Below are 15,141 nucleotides of genomic sequence, written 5' to 3' on the forward strand. Positions count from 1 at the left end.
AGAGCAACTTGTGGTTGTGAGAGAGGGACTGCTGTGAAAGAGTATAGCGGGACATGAATAGGGTTTAAAGTCATGCCATGATAGTAAACCTATAGTTAGATCTCAACAGTGGTGGAATGTAACTAAGTACATTTACTCAAGTGCTGTTCTTAAGCAAAGTCAAGGTACTTTACTTGAGTGTTTCCATTTTATGCCACTTCACACTTCCACTCCAGATGCTTTTTACTCCACTACAGCTTTAGTTACTACTTACAGTTAAATGCTTCATACCCTTCCTTTCAGTGAAAACCACGTATGTCACACTTTGGTGACTTTGAATTGGAACATTTCTAATAAACTGAAGGATGAAGTGTTCCTCTCTGGGTTGAGAAAATTCTCCTGCTTCTTAAGATGAATAAACTCTTTGAAAAGCCTCTCCAATGAACTAGACAACACATTGTCACTAAGATGAAAACAGGCTGTTTTTCTGAGCTCATGAAACTACTCGATTACGTGGTTCGTACAGGACAACAACGCTAAAAACACACAATGACCTAATGGGATATGATGCATTACTGCAGTTTAAACAACCCAAAAGTATATAAAATAGTTAAAATTAGCTTAATCTTAAACATCTATGGGTGTAAAATACTACGTACAGCAGTAATATTAATCCCAAAACATCATATATAATGACACTGACAGAATGGGTACATTTACTTTTGATACTTTATGTAAAATTTTGCATGCACAACTTTTAAATGTAGTGTATTTTCACAGTGTGATATTAGTACTTTTACTTAAGTAAAGGATCTGAACCCACCACTGGATGTCAGCAACAAGCGAGTCCAGCCAGTGTCAGTTAATGTGCTTAATAATCAGGTGCTGCGGTTTAATTAGCTCTATTAGTGGAAGAAACCAGATCATTATCGCTTACATGCTAATGAACACTGTAAAATGTGTTGTGGTATGTTGGCAGCTGCTTTTCTAGAAACGTTATTGTTATTATACACCTTTCTACATGTGTGTATTTATTTACTTTTTAAAATTTAACTTTAAACAGCCTGTTTTTGGAGTCCTTAATGCCCCTCAGCCTGTGAGACCCGAAGGAATGGCCCATGGCTTGACCTCTCTTTACCCATAATTCTTCCGTCTGCCACTGGAGAGGCCTGATAAAATCCTGGCTTTGATCCACCCATTGGTTAAGGAACTTTTACTATGTGTGCAGAAGCTTGTAGTTTGCTTGTGACAGAGTACGAAGCTGCTGCTGTTATTTTGCCGATATATATGTGTATATATATATATATATATATATATATATATATATATATATATATATATATATATATATTCAAACTCAACTCAAAATACTCACCAATATTTTTTATGCCTTTTTGTGACATGTGACTATAAGACTTCCTGTAGACTGACTTGTACCCACTTTATTTAGAGAACACAGGTGATTAGATCTTTATCAGGCCTTCTCAAAAATGTGATACGCATGACAAATGTGTCATCTTCAGACTCTGAACACGCTTGATTCCGAGGAAATCTCCATGAAATGAACTGAAACACACGCACAAATAAGCTTTAACATAAGTAGGCCTAATCATTTATTACAGGACTTTACATGGATAGTTTTCGAGAGACAAGATTAAACAGGTTTTAGGTGTCGTGATAAACGTATGATTGAAATTCTGCATCACCACAGATTCCAAAATGACCAGCTTTGCCCTCAGAGATCTTTGCTTCTGTAACAAAAAAAAGCCAGCCAGGCAGTGTTGTGTATGTTCTCTGTCAGTGCTCTTCCACTCGGCTTTTATATTCTTGATAGACAGTGAAGGCAAACCCAGGGCGTAATGTGCTGAACAATGGATAGTCATAGCCTGCAGCTGTAGGCCATCTGAGCACGGTCGAGAAAGACATTTGTGTCAGTGGGCTCTGGATTTTAAATGGCCCTTTCATTGCGCCCTGCTGACCCACGATCTTAGAAAGGGAATCAAGGGCATGAAGGTAATGGACTGGGGGACGAGAGTGCAGAGTACTTTGATGAAAATGCACCCAGAAGTGCTATTTTTACCATGCTGTATGTTAGGCTTAGGTGCAAATGCAAAACATGGAGTGTGACAGTAAAATTCTGACGTATGGATCGTAAATACAGACACACTCAGCATCGTCCCTGATTTGTTGCTTTCATAGACAGCTGATATTCACAGAAAATCTTTCAAAAGGCTTCAGCATCAGATCAAACTATGCTGGTAAACGTTAATTTATATGAGCACAAATAAGATAATAAATGATGTCAAGGAACAGGGTCCAGACTAAAAACCTCCCTGATAACCCTTCACAATAATTTTAGACACACTTCACCAAGAAATACATGCACTTTTACGTTATAGTTTTTAAACTGAGAAGCTCTGGTTGCAGGGATTATTCTCAAAGTGAAGAAAGTAAATATGCACCAGAGCTGTAATCAGCAGCACGAAGCTGGTGGTGGTGCAAAGCCATCATGTTCGTGTACTTCCTCCGCAGACAAACAGGGCCCCGGGGGGCGGTGGGCTGATTACAGGCGTCTCCACGATGAGCTGACGTGATAAAAAGGAGTCTATCTGTTCTCAAGAATCTTCTTACAGCTCTGTTTTTACTGCAAGTGACCACATATGCATTCCGCAGTTCAGTCATCACTTAATAAAGTGCAAAACAGCTAATTATGCTGCAGTTGTTTATGGTTAGAATACTTAACTGGGTGTACTTAGTGGCTCAAGCTCGACTCAGAGACCAGAAACCTTGAGCCTGAACCCAAAACCGTAAGAGCATTGTCTTTGTGAAAGCTTGTCTGCACTCTTCCCACTGCGGCAGATCCTATTAGGAAGTGACACCAGAGCAGCACATGCTTAGCGGTTTCATTTCACACGGTGAAACCTTCAGATTTCATTTTCAGTTTGGTGTGTGTGAGTGTGTGGTTCACCTTCACTTTTATAAAGGCAACTTCCAATTTCACTGTGCTCTCATTATACTGTTAGTATAATTAAAATGGCTAAAACAGAATTACAGAGCTGGAGAAGGCTTTTCAACTTACCTCAGTGCTTTCTAGCCATAAGATCTGTCTGAGATTTCTGCAATGGAGCCACATAATGCCGGTGCTTTTCTGTGGTGCTTGAATCATGAAAAATTTGATTTGAAACGTTCAGCAGCAAAATCTCTGTCTAGACACAATGTCGCTGTTACTCTGGATAATCCACAGTCCATGCAGTCAACAGTTCAGCTGATCATAGGGACTATTTCTTCTATAAAAAGTACCTTGGTGCCTTATTCTGTGTCTCTGTTTCTCTAATGTAAAGATGATATTTCGAGGTTTTATTTGTTTTTCTGTTAGCACTGAAAAATCTGAGACACAGACTTCTGTAAACATGTGCAGCTGTAATATCAGTGAACACACCCTTGAATTGTGCATCTGGTTCAGGTGGTGGAAGTCAAAAAATACTACGTTTGGGTAAATAATGTGTAGAAATGCATCACGTTGTCTTTGACAGCAAGAAAAAGGATGTTATTGTTATTCCTACAATAATAATATTTCAATGAACATTTTGCCCATAACACGATTCTATAAAATGAAAATATACACAAACTTCTGTCAGTGCTTTATGAGGACAAATGATGCTAAATTGAATTTTTGCCCTTTGCAGTTCCTGTGCTTGAAGAACATCCGCACATTCCTGACGTCTTGCAATGTGGAGTTTGCGATGAAGAAAAGTGACTTATTTGAAGCCTTCGATCTGTTTGATGTTCGAGACTTTGGAAAGGTAACACCTACAGCTATCGTCTTTTTTCCCTCTCGGGACTCAATGAAACAATCCTGTGCTTTCAGGTACGATGACATTCTGCAACAACAGTCACACTCCCTCTGCTCTTTTCTGTTCTGTTCTGTTCTGTTCTGCTGCCTTCTTTTAGCTGACAATAGTGCAATAATTTAGGAAAATTGTCAAGCTTTTCAGGATCTTGCACCTTTACAAGCTGTTTTACAAGAAAATCAGTCTGAGTGTGAATTAATTGTGCATTGTACTGCATTTCTTCATTGTTCAGATGTTATAGTTATGGGAAAACTGGTGACACAAACAGAAAACTGTGTTGTATTTGAAATGAAAAAAACAATTAGATTAACAAAAATATATAATTATTAAGGAGGTATTTTTCACTGAGAAAAAACTGCACTCAGTACCTGCACTTCTGTTACAGGTTTTTGCAACTGAAGTGCATCACTGCATCGCCGTGTTTGCAATCTGCGTCTGAACATTGCAGAAAAATGTTCATGCCTTATGTATGTCTGCCTGTACATCCAGTCACACATTCAGGTTACTATAAAGAATGCATTCAGTGTAACATAACGAGACCCATGTGATATGGAGCCAATTGGAGGTGTGACGTCTTTCCCTCTGATGGAGGCACGGCATGTGTATCTGTGTGTGTGTGTGTGTTGAAGAGGAGTCAATATTGCCTGGTCTTGCATTGTGCTGGTGCACTTTTACACATATTGGTCGCCTCCTGTTTGTTGCTGTGTTACTTTGAGAGCTGATTTGGGTGTGTGTTCACAGTGTTACCAGGTCAGTGGGTTTGTAGCGCGCTCCTCTACTCAGCGGAATCTTGCTCGCAGCGCAGGAGCTTGATTTGAGTCCGCTGAAGGGAGCACACTCACCCTGACCAGCCTTATTCCCACATTTCCTTACTTCAGTGCGTTCTGTGCATAACTTTGCCTCAGAGCATCTTTTATTATCCACAGGGAAATGCATTATTTGTTTGTTTGTTTCACTATTGGAATATTTGTTCTTTGTACTAATCTGCACTGAACATATGTATTCTGTGATTCAGTGCATTTAAAATATGGAAGATTAATTATGTAAAAGTGTTTTGATGAATTCAATTATTTTGCCAGAGAAGATATTGAATCTATTTTATTACAGTAATGCATTCAGTCTGAGAACTTTAGGTATATTTTGTTTATGTGCGAGCAGATTTTAATTAAAAGAAATGTTCTCCAGGCAAAAGGGTATATCAGAAGTCCTTTAGTCAAGCATATTATACATGGTTTAAACTTTTAATCACTTCCCTGCAGACAATAAACAGCTCCTTGGTTCTCTCTGTAAGCGTGATTGCGTATTGAGCTTTGCGTGCAGTGTCCCACACAGACTCTTTTCTTTCAGTGTAGTGTGTGGTGTTCTAAAGAAGCTTCCAGTTAATCTGCCTGGTGATAATCCCACAGGGGAGGTGCTGCCTCCAAATATGTACAGTACATCCAAGCCAGGCTGCATAATCTCAGCCATGTTCAAGGGTTGTCCATCAAACAAACAAGCTTCCGGAGGGCAAAGATTGCGTTGCAGCATTACTTTTTTTTTCAGCGTTAGTTAAAAATACGGGTGCCTGCAGGTTGGATTGGCTCCAGGAATGGTTGTACGGCCGAACAAGAAATGCTCAATCTCTCCCTTATTTTCCAGAAAACATCCAAAAGAGAACATCTCAAATCTCAGTCAGTCTAATCTGCTTGGGTTGTGCCAACTCTGCCCGTAAACTGAGCATTAGTCCACTGAATATCTAATGAGAGCTCTCTAACCTACATTCCTCTGCTGGGTTACTACAGGCTTCACCCCGGGCAGCCACGCTGAGTGCATGCAGCACTGAAGGCCACAGAGATGAAGGGAAGAGGCAAGAAATGTGTTTGTTTCTTCCCTCAGCATAAAATGATGTCAACCTTGACTGTAGAAGCAAAAGGTTTGCTTCAATATAAGATAGAATTAGCCTATCTTAGCATAAAGACTCCGAAGGTCACAAAATACACCTTTTCTCTGAAGCTCATTAATTGAAATGTGACATCTGGAGGCTTCATTGTTTTCTTGTGGGAACATTATTGCGCCTGGTCAAGATAAAGTCCGACACCTAGCGTCCGAAAATGAGTTTTTATGATTTGGCTTATGTAGGGATAAAACAAACGAGACACCTTTAATTTGCTTAATGCTCTTAAAATTGAGATCCTACAGGATTTATGGTTAATATGTGTATGTGTATAATTTAGATAACAAAAAGAAACATGTAAGATTATGTTTCAAGTTGTCTTCCATTTGCTCTCTTTTTTTTCATGGCACTCTGGGGATTTAAGACAACCTTTGCAAATAGGCCACACTCACCATGGTGGTCGGTCTTCAGCTCAGCGTGTGGCTTTGCTTCTCAAGTCACATATGGCTTAAACTAAGTGTGAGAGCATCAGGCAAGTTAGGTGTGAGAGTGACATGTTTTTAAGACAACCAAGAATTTACACTTCATCGCACCGAGTAAACAAATGCTTGATTTTTTTAGGCGTTTTTTTTTTCTTCCTTCTCCCTTGACGAACTGATATACTGCTTCTTACTCTTAAATTATTCTTCCTGCTAAGCTGATTAGTCCTGCACGCCATCGGCTATCAGTACTCTAAGTCAGTTGCGACAGTTGTGATGAAGAGTGATGATGATACTGAATTTTGCACTGATAGTGACAAAGTTCTTCCTTTTGCAAAAACACCACAGAAATCAAATCATTCATGTAAAATTTTCGCTCTCAGTACTTAATGTTGTCAAAGCAAAAACCAATGGAGAATCTAATGCCGATTCTGTTGTGGAATCACAGTACACAATTAAATATTAGGGCTCCAAGTACAGAACATCGCATTAAATAAGTGAAATCGCCTCACTTCAAAGTCAGAATTTGTTGCAAATAACCTGAGAAGATGCAGAGGCGTGTTAAAGCTGGTCCCTCACACTACAAACAGGACTCTTTCAGGTCACATGCACACCTGGGTTCAGCCAAAGCCACAGCACTCAGTTACACAGGAAGAGGCAATGAACTGCAGATAGAGGGGCTGCAGGGCTGTTACCCATCACCATCACCTCAGCTTTTTTTTTTTTTAAACCATGCCTGCAGATCCAAATCCTGAGAACAGAGTCATTTGCAGCGCTGATGCTTGAAGCGCACTTGATGAAATTATTAAGTGAGAGAGTTAACTGGCAGATGAATCACTGCTGTCCTCTGCTGAGGTGGGCATTTATTTCAGATAAAAGCACAAAATTATTCAATTTGCTTTTTTCACAATGACATAAAATGCACGTTGCACAGTCTTCTTAATGCCAACATCATGATTTTTCTCGTGTCATCCTCATTGAACACACATTGTATTTCCCTTCACCATTTCCCCTATAGCATCTACTGACTGCATGGTGACTACTGTAAGTTCCGGCATCGACCAGGACAAGTTGATTGCAACATCCTGTGCGGTTGTCATTTATAATCTCATATCTGAGTGGATAAAATTGATACACAGCGTTCATATACTCAGATTTTTACGAGCCCTGAAAAAGGAACACAAGGGATTATTATAGCACAGAATTTAGATCAGTTTCATTTGTGTTTGCAGATTTTCCGGCACATAAATGCACAGCTAATGCGTGATTATAACTCATGGGGAAAATTCATATTTATCGCTATAAGATGTACTTTTTTCACATGCATGATAATAACGTGTTTATTTTCTTCAATTGTGAAAAAGTGACTTTCAATTACCGGAGTGAGCACATTTTAATTTGGATGATATGTTGTATTGGTAAAAGAAGCTGAATGAAGAAGTTTTTAACATATTGATTTGTTAGTGTAGTAGCTGCAGTCTATCATCTATTAACCAGACTTCTTTCACTTTCTTTTTCTCTTTTCCTCTGTCTCTCTCACAACCCCCCACCCCCACACCACACCAACACACACAAAGAGCCTGATGCACAGGTGTGAGAGTCTGAGGTAGCATGACCATTTCCTGCAGACCATGCTTGCCTTTCTCTGTCTGTCTGTCTCTTGCTGTCCATTTGTGTGCGTGTGTTTATGGGAGGTTACTACTTGTGGTCTTTTGGGTCATTATATACTTCAGCTGATGGTTGCTAAATGATTGCTAAGCAGTAGCTAGTTGACTGCTACGTAAGTGCTAGTGTGTTGTTACCATGTTTATTGGAGGTTTCTACATGGTTTCTACGGCCTTTGTGGTGATTACTGGGATGGTTGCAGTAGTTACTACTGCATTCAGAAGGTGGTTTATCTATAGCTGCAATGATTAAGTGATAGTTGTCAACAATTAATTATTAATTATTTACTGTTTTGACAATTAATTAACCAGTTTGACAATTATTTTTCAGGATAAAAGTCAAACATCTCTGATTTCAGCTGCTTAATTGTGGGTAGTTCCTGTTTCTTCACTCCTCTACATTGAGAAATCGTTCACCATTTTCTGACAACTTATTGATTAATTAAGAAAATAATGGACAGATTAATTGTTAGTTGCCCTAGATTTCAGAAACGGGAAAGATTTCCATGTTTAGGACTTGCGAATGTCAACCTCATCGGACAGCTAAAACAGAAAATACGGCGCATTGAAAGTCTAACACTATATCCATTAAATGTGTGTTCAATCAGATTGAATGATGGGCCTCACCTGATGTGAGGCATCTTTATGTATTTGCTTTCAGGCACTCTATTATTGTCAACGTCATCGGACAGCTAAAACAGAAATTAAGCAGCAAGTCAGATACTGTGTGTCAGAGCTTTAAGAAATTGCAAGTTCTCCAGTTATAATTAAGGCTTGGATGTTGATATGCTATTTACAACCAGAAACTGGTAATTACAATAACTCCAATATGCACAGTATGCAGCATTAGCATAGCATAGCATTAGCCTCTTCTCTCTCTCTCTGTGAGGCTCTGTCTGTCTCTGAGCCAATCAAAAACATGAATTACTGTACCTTTCTTTTTTTTTTTTTTTTTTTTGACCAGGTTATGGACACTCTCTCCAAGCTCTCTCACACAGCAATAGCACAGCAAGGAGGCTTCAAGTAAGTCACACAGTATTAAAAACAAAGAAACAGACTTGGATGCCAGTGGACATTTTGTAAAGTTACTTATGTTTGCTTTTTTTTTTTTTTTTTAACTGTGCTTATAAGTTTTAGATTACATGTGTCCTCCAACCCCTAAGTACCTGCACTCAGCTACCTCCACCTCCTCACCCCTTTATGGATACTGCAGCCACACTTCACTCAAATAATTTCCAGTCTTACCAACAACAGCAATATATCACGTAGACATATAACAGTACACACTGAGAGACAGGAAAGGATTAAATGACAATATTGTCCATCAGCCTGTGACTTTTCTTTGGATTAAACTATTTTATGTTTGCATAATGTGGAACTTTCTTCAGCTCCATGTATTCATTTTTAAATTTTGGCATCTTGAATTAACTTCAATGAACTACACCACCATCCACTGAACGAGATAATGGGGCGGTTGCACATCTCCATTAAAAAAACAAAAGTGGCCCAAATCTGGTTTTTAAGCTGAATTGATAAATCTGTAAATTTATCCAAACTCTTTGTATCCAATTTGTGTAATTTTCTGCTGCACAAAAACATTTTAGGCTGAACACATTTTAATACATCAAAAGTTTCCTGACTTAATTCACTCATTAATTAGAGTTGCTTTATAGTGATTTTTCTGTTCAACACTGAGCCTCACGCTGCTTTGCTGTCATTTCCAGGCCATTCCCAACCGAGGAGAGCCTAAAAGACGAGGACATTTATAACAATCTGGAAGACTTGATTGAGTATGTATGAGGCTCCTCTCTGCGGGCCCATTACTGGTGTTGATAGAACATGATTATTTCGCTCAGTAGCAGAACCAGCTCCGCTTATCATCCATCCTCTCCAGGGGTCTGGACACCCACATGTTTTGGTAAAAGGCTTGGCTCCGTTTCTCTGTTACTGTCAGAGGCAACGAATGAGTAATTCTGCGTGTTTTTGCTGAGTGCTTGCATCACCACCCACATCAAGGTTCTAGTTGGGTGCTGCTGACAGTTTGATTGATAGATAAAGACACGTACGGGTAACGCTTAGAACATATGTACGGAACAGATGCAATATTTGTATTATTTTCATGTCACATTAGAGTTTCAGAGCCTGTTTTCCTTGAGTTGTGCAGTATGTCTTCCTAAAGTATTCAATTATCATGCAGTGATTAGTAGTTAATGGTGAGTTAATGAATATGAGAAGTAGAGCAGCCCAAGTCATTATTCTTTGTGTATTATTTTATTGCTCTTTTATGTTTTAGAATGGAAGAAAACAATTATACACTGTACATAAAATGTGTTTCCTTTTGTTTATATTGGTGCATAATTCTTGCTGTTTAATATTGCATTGAACATATAATCGTCTACATTATCTACAAATTGCTGCTCTCACAATGCAAGAAGTAATTTGTGACTGATAATACATTTTAGAGGTGTTAATATGTGTGTGCACATGGTTTTGTGTATGTGTGTGTGTGATAGTGAGAATGCCCTCGAGGACGAGGATGACTTGTACGCAGCTGTCTACGGCCTGGAAGAAGACAACGCAGGTGGAGAGATCTATGAAGACCTCATGAGGACTGAGCAGCATCCCCCATTGGTACAGCAATGAGTCACACACACACACACACACACACACACACACACACCACACACACACAGTGAATGTTGGGTAGAATTCTTAGAAAAATAATTCAGATCTAAACTGAACACCTTCAGATGGCCTGTTAAAACCTCAGCTTTGGTGTTGTCTGACTATAATCCACAAACTGCTAATTGGCAAAGTTTCACTCTTCAACTTCTCACGTGGTACAATTACAATAAATCGAGGAAATTCTCTTCTGTAACTCAACATCAAAATATCTTTAACAACTGAGACTCCTGACTCCAATAGAGGTACAATTATGTAAAAAAACATAGTATCTCAGCTGAGTCCTGCATGTAATTATATATAACTGATGCATTAGTATGTAAGCAGCATTTTTGTATTGTAGCTGGTAAACATGAAGATAACCTGAACTATTTTTCATTCTGTTGGGTAGAATTTAAATCCAGCAAAGTAACTAATAACTAAAGATGTCAGATAAATGGAGTGGACATAAAACAATATTTATTAAGTATTAAGTAAGATAAAATGGAAATGAAGTACAAGTACCTCAAAATTGCACTTAAGCATGGTAGCTGAGAAAAGCCACTGTTATTAATTTGGAGTACCAGAGGGGTCTATTTTGGACCCATTGTAACTTACCGTTTGACCCTTGCTGCTACCTCTCAAGTGTGCTATAAGTGTGTACAGATGATGCACTCATGTAAGCACATGAAAAATATTTTAACCTATGAGATCTTCCTCAGGCAAGCGGCAACACCACAAGATGACCATCACAGTCCTCCAGAAAACAGAAACACCAGAAAATCAAGAGAAAACACTGAACTGTTTATTTGGAGCCTAGCAGTGTGCAGACCTTTCTCCTTTGTGCCCTGCAGTTTTAACTCTTAACATCAACCTTCCCACAGGCTGCAGATGGAAGTAACCATTACCCTTAAGGCATACGAAAAAAAAGTAAAATAATGAGTTGCTAATAATTAATATAGTAGAGTAATTTAAATGTTAATCATCATGAGCAAGAATTTACAATTATGGACTCAACAATGAAAGACCAAATCACTGAAAATATATAAACCACCTTATTTTGCATCATAGTTTTCTATGATTACATTAAATGGGATAATAACAGATACAAAACTAGGATAATACTGCTAAAATATACTACGAATACTAGCAAAAAGTATAATAACTATGGATAGTTCACGCGTAATACTGGTGTGAATATCACATGCAGGTGTTGTGTGTGTGATTTACGCAGGAGGAAGTGTGCACATGCTGCTTTAGAAATACCGCAGCTCGTTAATAGTTTGTTTTTAAAAAGAACAGAGAGGAAAACTTAGCTGACTTTTTTCTGATGTTATCTGTATTCTGAGCACATATTCTGAATACACACACTAGCTTGCCTGCAGATAAACATGAAAAAGAAAGTCACATTTTCCATGGGATAGTTGTCACTGAGCAACATACATTTTCACATACACATTCTAAGATGTGTTTCCTTCTAGAAGCAGGTGGAGGTGGATGTCCGGAGCTGCTGCCTTACAGAGATCAAACAGACGGAGGAGAAGTACACAGAGACTCTGGAGTCCATTGAGAAAGTACTGAGCCTCCTTTAATTGTCTCCTCTGCACTGAGATCACATATTTTTACATTACAAATGTTTAATGATGCGTTTTCGTTGTCGAAGTCTGACCAACTGTAAGTGTTAATTGATTGTTTCACTTTGAACACATCATCTTCTTTCAAAAAGAAATATCAATCAGTAAATAAAGAAAATTTAAATGTGACACACATGACACCATTTCGGGGAAATTCTCGCTGCTTGTTATTAATTAGCATCAGGATAGTTTCTCGTTGAATTATTAGTCTTTGAGGGAATCTGAGAAGGAGAGCTCAAATGCTTCATTCAGGTTTTTGATTGTTTCTTCCTCCAGTATTTCCTGAATCCCCTGAAGAAATTTTTCTCTGCGGCTGAAATTGACAAAGTTTTTGTCAACATCCCAGTAAGTTCCACACGTTTCCCTTCTTGTCACATGACATGAAGATAAAGGGTTTTTTGTCCAGATGCTGATTTCCTCTTTCTCTCATGCAGGACCTGGTTAAAGTTCACAAGAGCCTGATGGTCGATGTGCAGGACTCCATCCTGAACAAAAATGCCTTAAATCTCTACCAGATCTTTATCAGCTACAAGGAGAGGTATTCATGAGCACCTTTACAGTTATGGTTTGGCTGCAGGGATGCTAATTGACTTTCTGTTGTTTGAGTTTCATTAGGTGTGTTTAGGATTTGAAAAGCCATGGATAAAAACTGCTTCTTCTTCAGTTATGTCTCAGTAATCAGCTTAACATGTACACAAGGTTTCGTTTAACTCAACCACAATAATTTCACTTACAATTTCCTATCAATACGCTGGCAGAAAAATTGAGACACACTGTCTTGTCATACTGGGGCAAACATGTATAACCCCAGCTCCAAAGAAATTGGGACGCTGTCTAAAACATAAATAAAACATAATGTGATAACTTGCTAATCCTTTTTGGCATAGACAAAAACGAAACCAGTATAAAGACAATATGTTTAATGTATTTTTGTAAATATCTGCTTATTCTGAATTTGATGCAAAAACACCTGTTTGGAACATTCCACAGGTAAACAGGTTGATTGGTAACAGTTGATAGTATCATGATTGGGTATGAAAGGAGCATCCTGGAAAGGCTCAGTCGCTCACATGCGAGGATGGAGCGAGGTTCACCACTTTGTGAACACATGATGGTATAATGGATGTTACTACATGCTTTTTATTGCATTATGTGTTAGTCCAGTGTCCCAACTCTTTTGGAATCAGGGTTGGATGCGTCACTTGCATTAGACATTTTGAACTGTGGATCTGCTCTGCACACAGGCTGTTAGCCATTTGCCAGCACTACATTATGTGTGTTAAAAGGCTCAGATTTTATGCAGTTTGCACTATTTCAGTTCTCTGTAAGACTCAGGGTCAAAACTCAGAGTGCTACAAAACCGCAGTGAATAGATGCAAGAGAGTAACTGAGACCTGCTTTTTGAGAAATAGTCTTCCATATCAGAGGACGTATTTCCTTGTCACTCACATCATGATGTAGTGTAGAGGACTGTCTTGCAGCAGTGTCTCTATCAGAGAATCACTTGGCAGCATCTTTGACACGAGCAAGTGATTGCAACATCTTATGAGTAGTACTGTGCTACTTTTGAATTTTGGGTAAGACCCTCTGCACATATTCACTGCCTTCTCTTTGAATTGTAGACTGCTCATTTATGGGGTTTACTGCAGTCGGGTGGAGATCGCCATCGCTGTCTTAGACTTCATTTGCAAAGAGAAAGAAGATGTTCGTCTGAAGCTGGAGGTGAGCCACATGAAGAGGCTGGCCCTACAGTAACACATGTACACACATCCCCATGTACACAGATTTAGTTTTCCAGCGACCCCTAGTGTTTAGTTTGTGCACTACACATACGATAGGACGCATTTTTGTATGCATTATGTGAGATGAGCCTTCATTGATTACCAGAGTTGCAGTAGCAGCACAAAGACAGAAATAAGTACAGAGATAGAGAGAGTAAAAAGAAGAAGAAGAAGAAGAAGAAGGGGTATATAACACTGACATAAGAATAGAATTAAAAATTGAAACTATACAAGAGCATTTAAAGACAAAAATACAAGGTGAAAGTGACATTGGTGGTTGGGATTAACAGCAGCAACATGTCTTGTTTTCTCCAGCTTTAACAAACTTGAAAACCAGCTAAGTTGCCAAACATTTCTGCAACCACAGATACCTTATCTTGTTATTTCACACCTGTCATATCAACATTTCTACAATAGGTATCAAGGTGATGTAATTCAGATTACTGGTTATGTATATTCGAGCCGTATACTGTATACAATACTGGCTGATTTTAATGAGGTGTCGGACATTTTTGTTTGTGGTAACACACCTGGACATTTTAAGCCAAAACATAACCAAAAAATTTGAATGTAAAGAAATGTAAAGCCTGCAGAGGTGTGCAATGCTACCATTTATTCTGGTGATTGGATTGTGAAAACCTATACTGTACTTACATGAATTGATAAAAATATCTGAATTTGGATGGATTTTGAATATAAGCGAATGTAAGATAATAAATGCTAAAAGTTTAAAAATGTTTATAAGATGTAATTTCGTTAGAAGCTGTTTTAAAGAGCATACACTGAGTTCACAGACCACATAACCTTTCGGCTTGTGTCAAAGTATGACGCCTACGTGATCTGTTTAAGGATGCAGTGTCGCTGATTCTGCCATAAATGTGTGTATTGTATTTGCTCCAGGAGTGCTCAAAGAGAGCCAACAATGGGAAGTTTACACTGAGGGACCTGCTGGTCGTCCCGATGCAGAGAGTCCTCAAGTACCACCTACTTCTTCAGGTAGGGCAGTTTGACTCCACTAATTTAAAGCAAGAGTGTCAATCTACATGTTATAGAAAACTGAGACTGGGCTCTGTTTTTTAAAAGAAAACAGCTGTGTGTAAAGAAAAAAGGTGTGTTAATGACTGAAATCACCTGAATCCTGGTCCTGACATGTTACAACACCCCTGATTTTAGGTCATTTTTGAATATATTTACTAAATCTGAGTGCTTGTTTTCAGCA

General features: G+C 38.6%; 1 protein-coding gene across 3 annotated transcripts in view; it reads left to right on the plus strand.

Moving 5' to 3' along the window:
- Window positions 1-15,141, plus strand: part of LOC121614687 (guanine nucleotide exchange factor VAV3-like) — a 52,424-nt gene that overhangs the window by 411 nt on the left and 36,872 nt on the right. For 2 of the 3 annotated variants that reach the window (XM_041948686.1, XM_041948684.1), the window contains exons 2-10: window positions 3,666-3,782; window positions 8,811-8,869; window positions 9,571-9,636; window positions 10,360-10,477; window positions 11,989-12,081; window positions 12,418-12,486; window positions 12,576-12,679; window positions 13,764-13,863; window positions 14,823-14,918. In XM_041948686.1, coding sequence (XP_041804620.1) covers window positions 3,666-3,782; window positions 8,811-8,869; window positions 9,571-9,636; window positions 10,360-10,477; window positions 11,989-12,081; window positions 12,418-12,486; window positions 12,576-12,679; window positions 13,764-13,863; window positions 14,823-14,918 — 822 coding nt within the window. The remainder of the gene's footprint in view (window positions 1-3,665; window positions 3,783-8,810; window positions 8,870-9,570; window positions 9,637-10,359; window positions 10,478-11,988; window positions 12,082-12,417; window positions 12,487-12,575; window positions 12,680-13,763; window positions 13,864-14,822; window positions 14,919-15,141) is intronic. The other variant, XM_041948685.1, reaches the window with a different exon arrangement.

Source organism: Chelmon rostratus, chromosome 12 (assembly GCF_017976325.1).
Source record: "Chelmon rostratus isolate fCheRos1 chromosome 12, fCheRos1.pri, whole genome shotgun sequence".
NCBI lineage: Eukaryota > Metazoa > Chordata > Actinopteri > Chaetodontiformes > Chaetodontidae > Chelmon > Chelmon rostratus.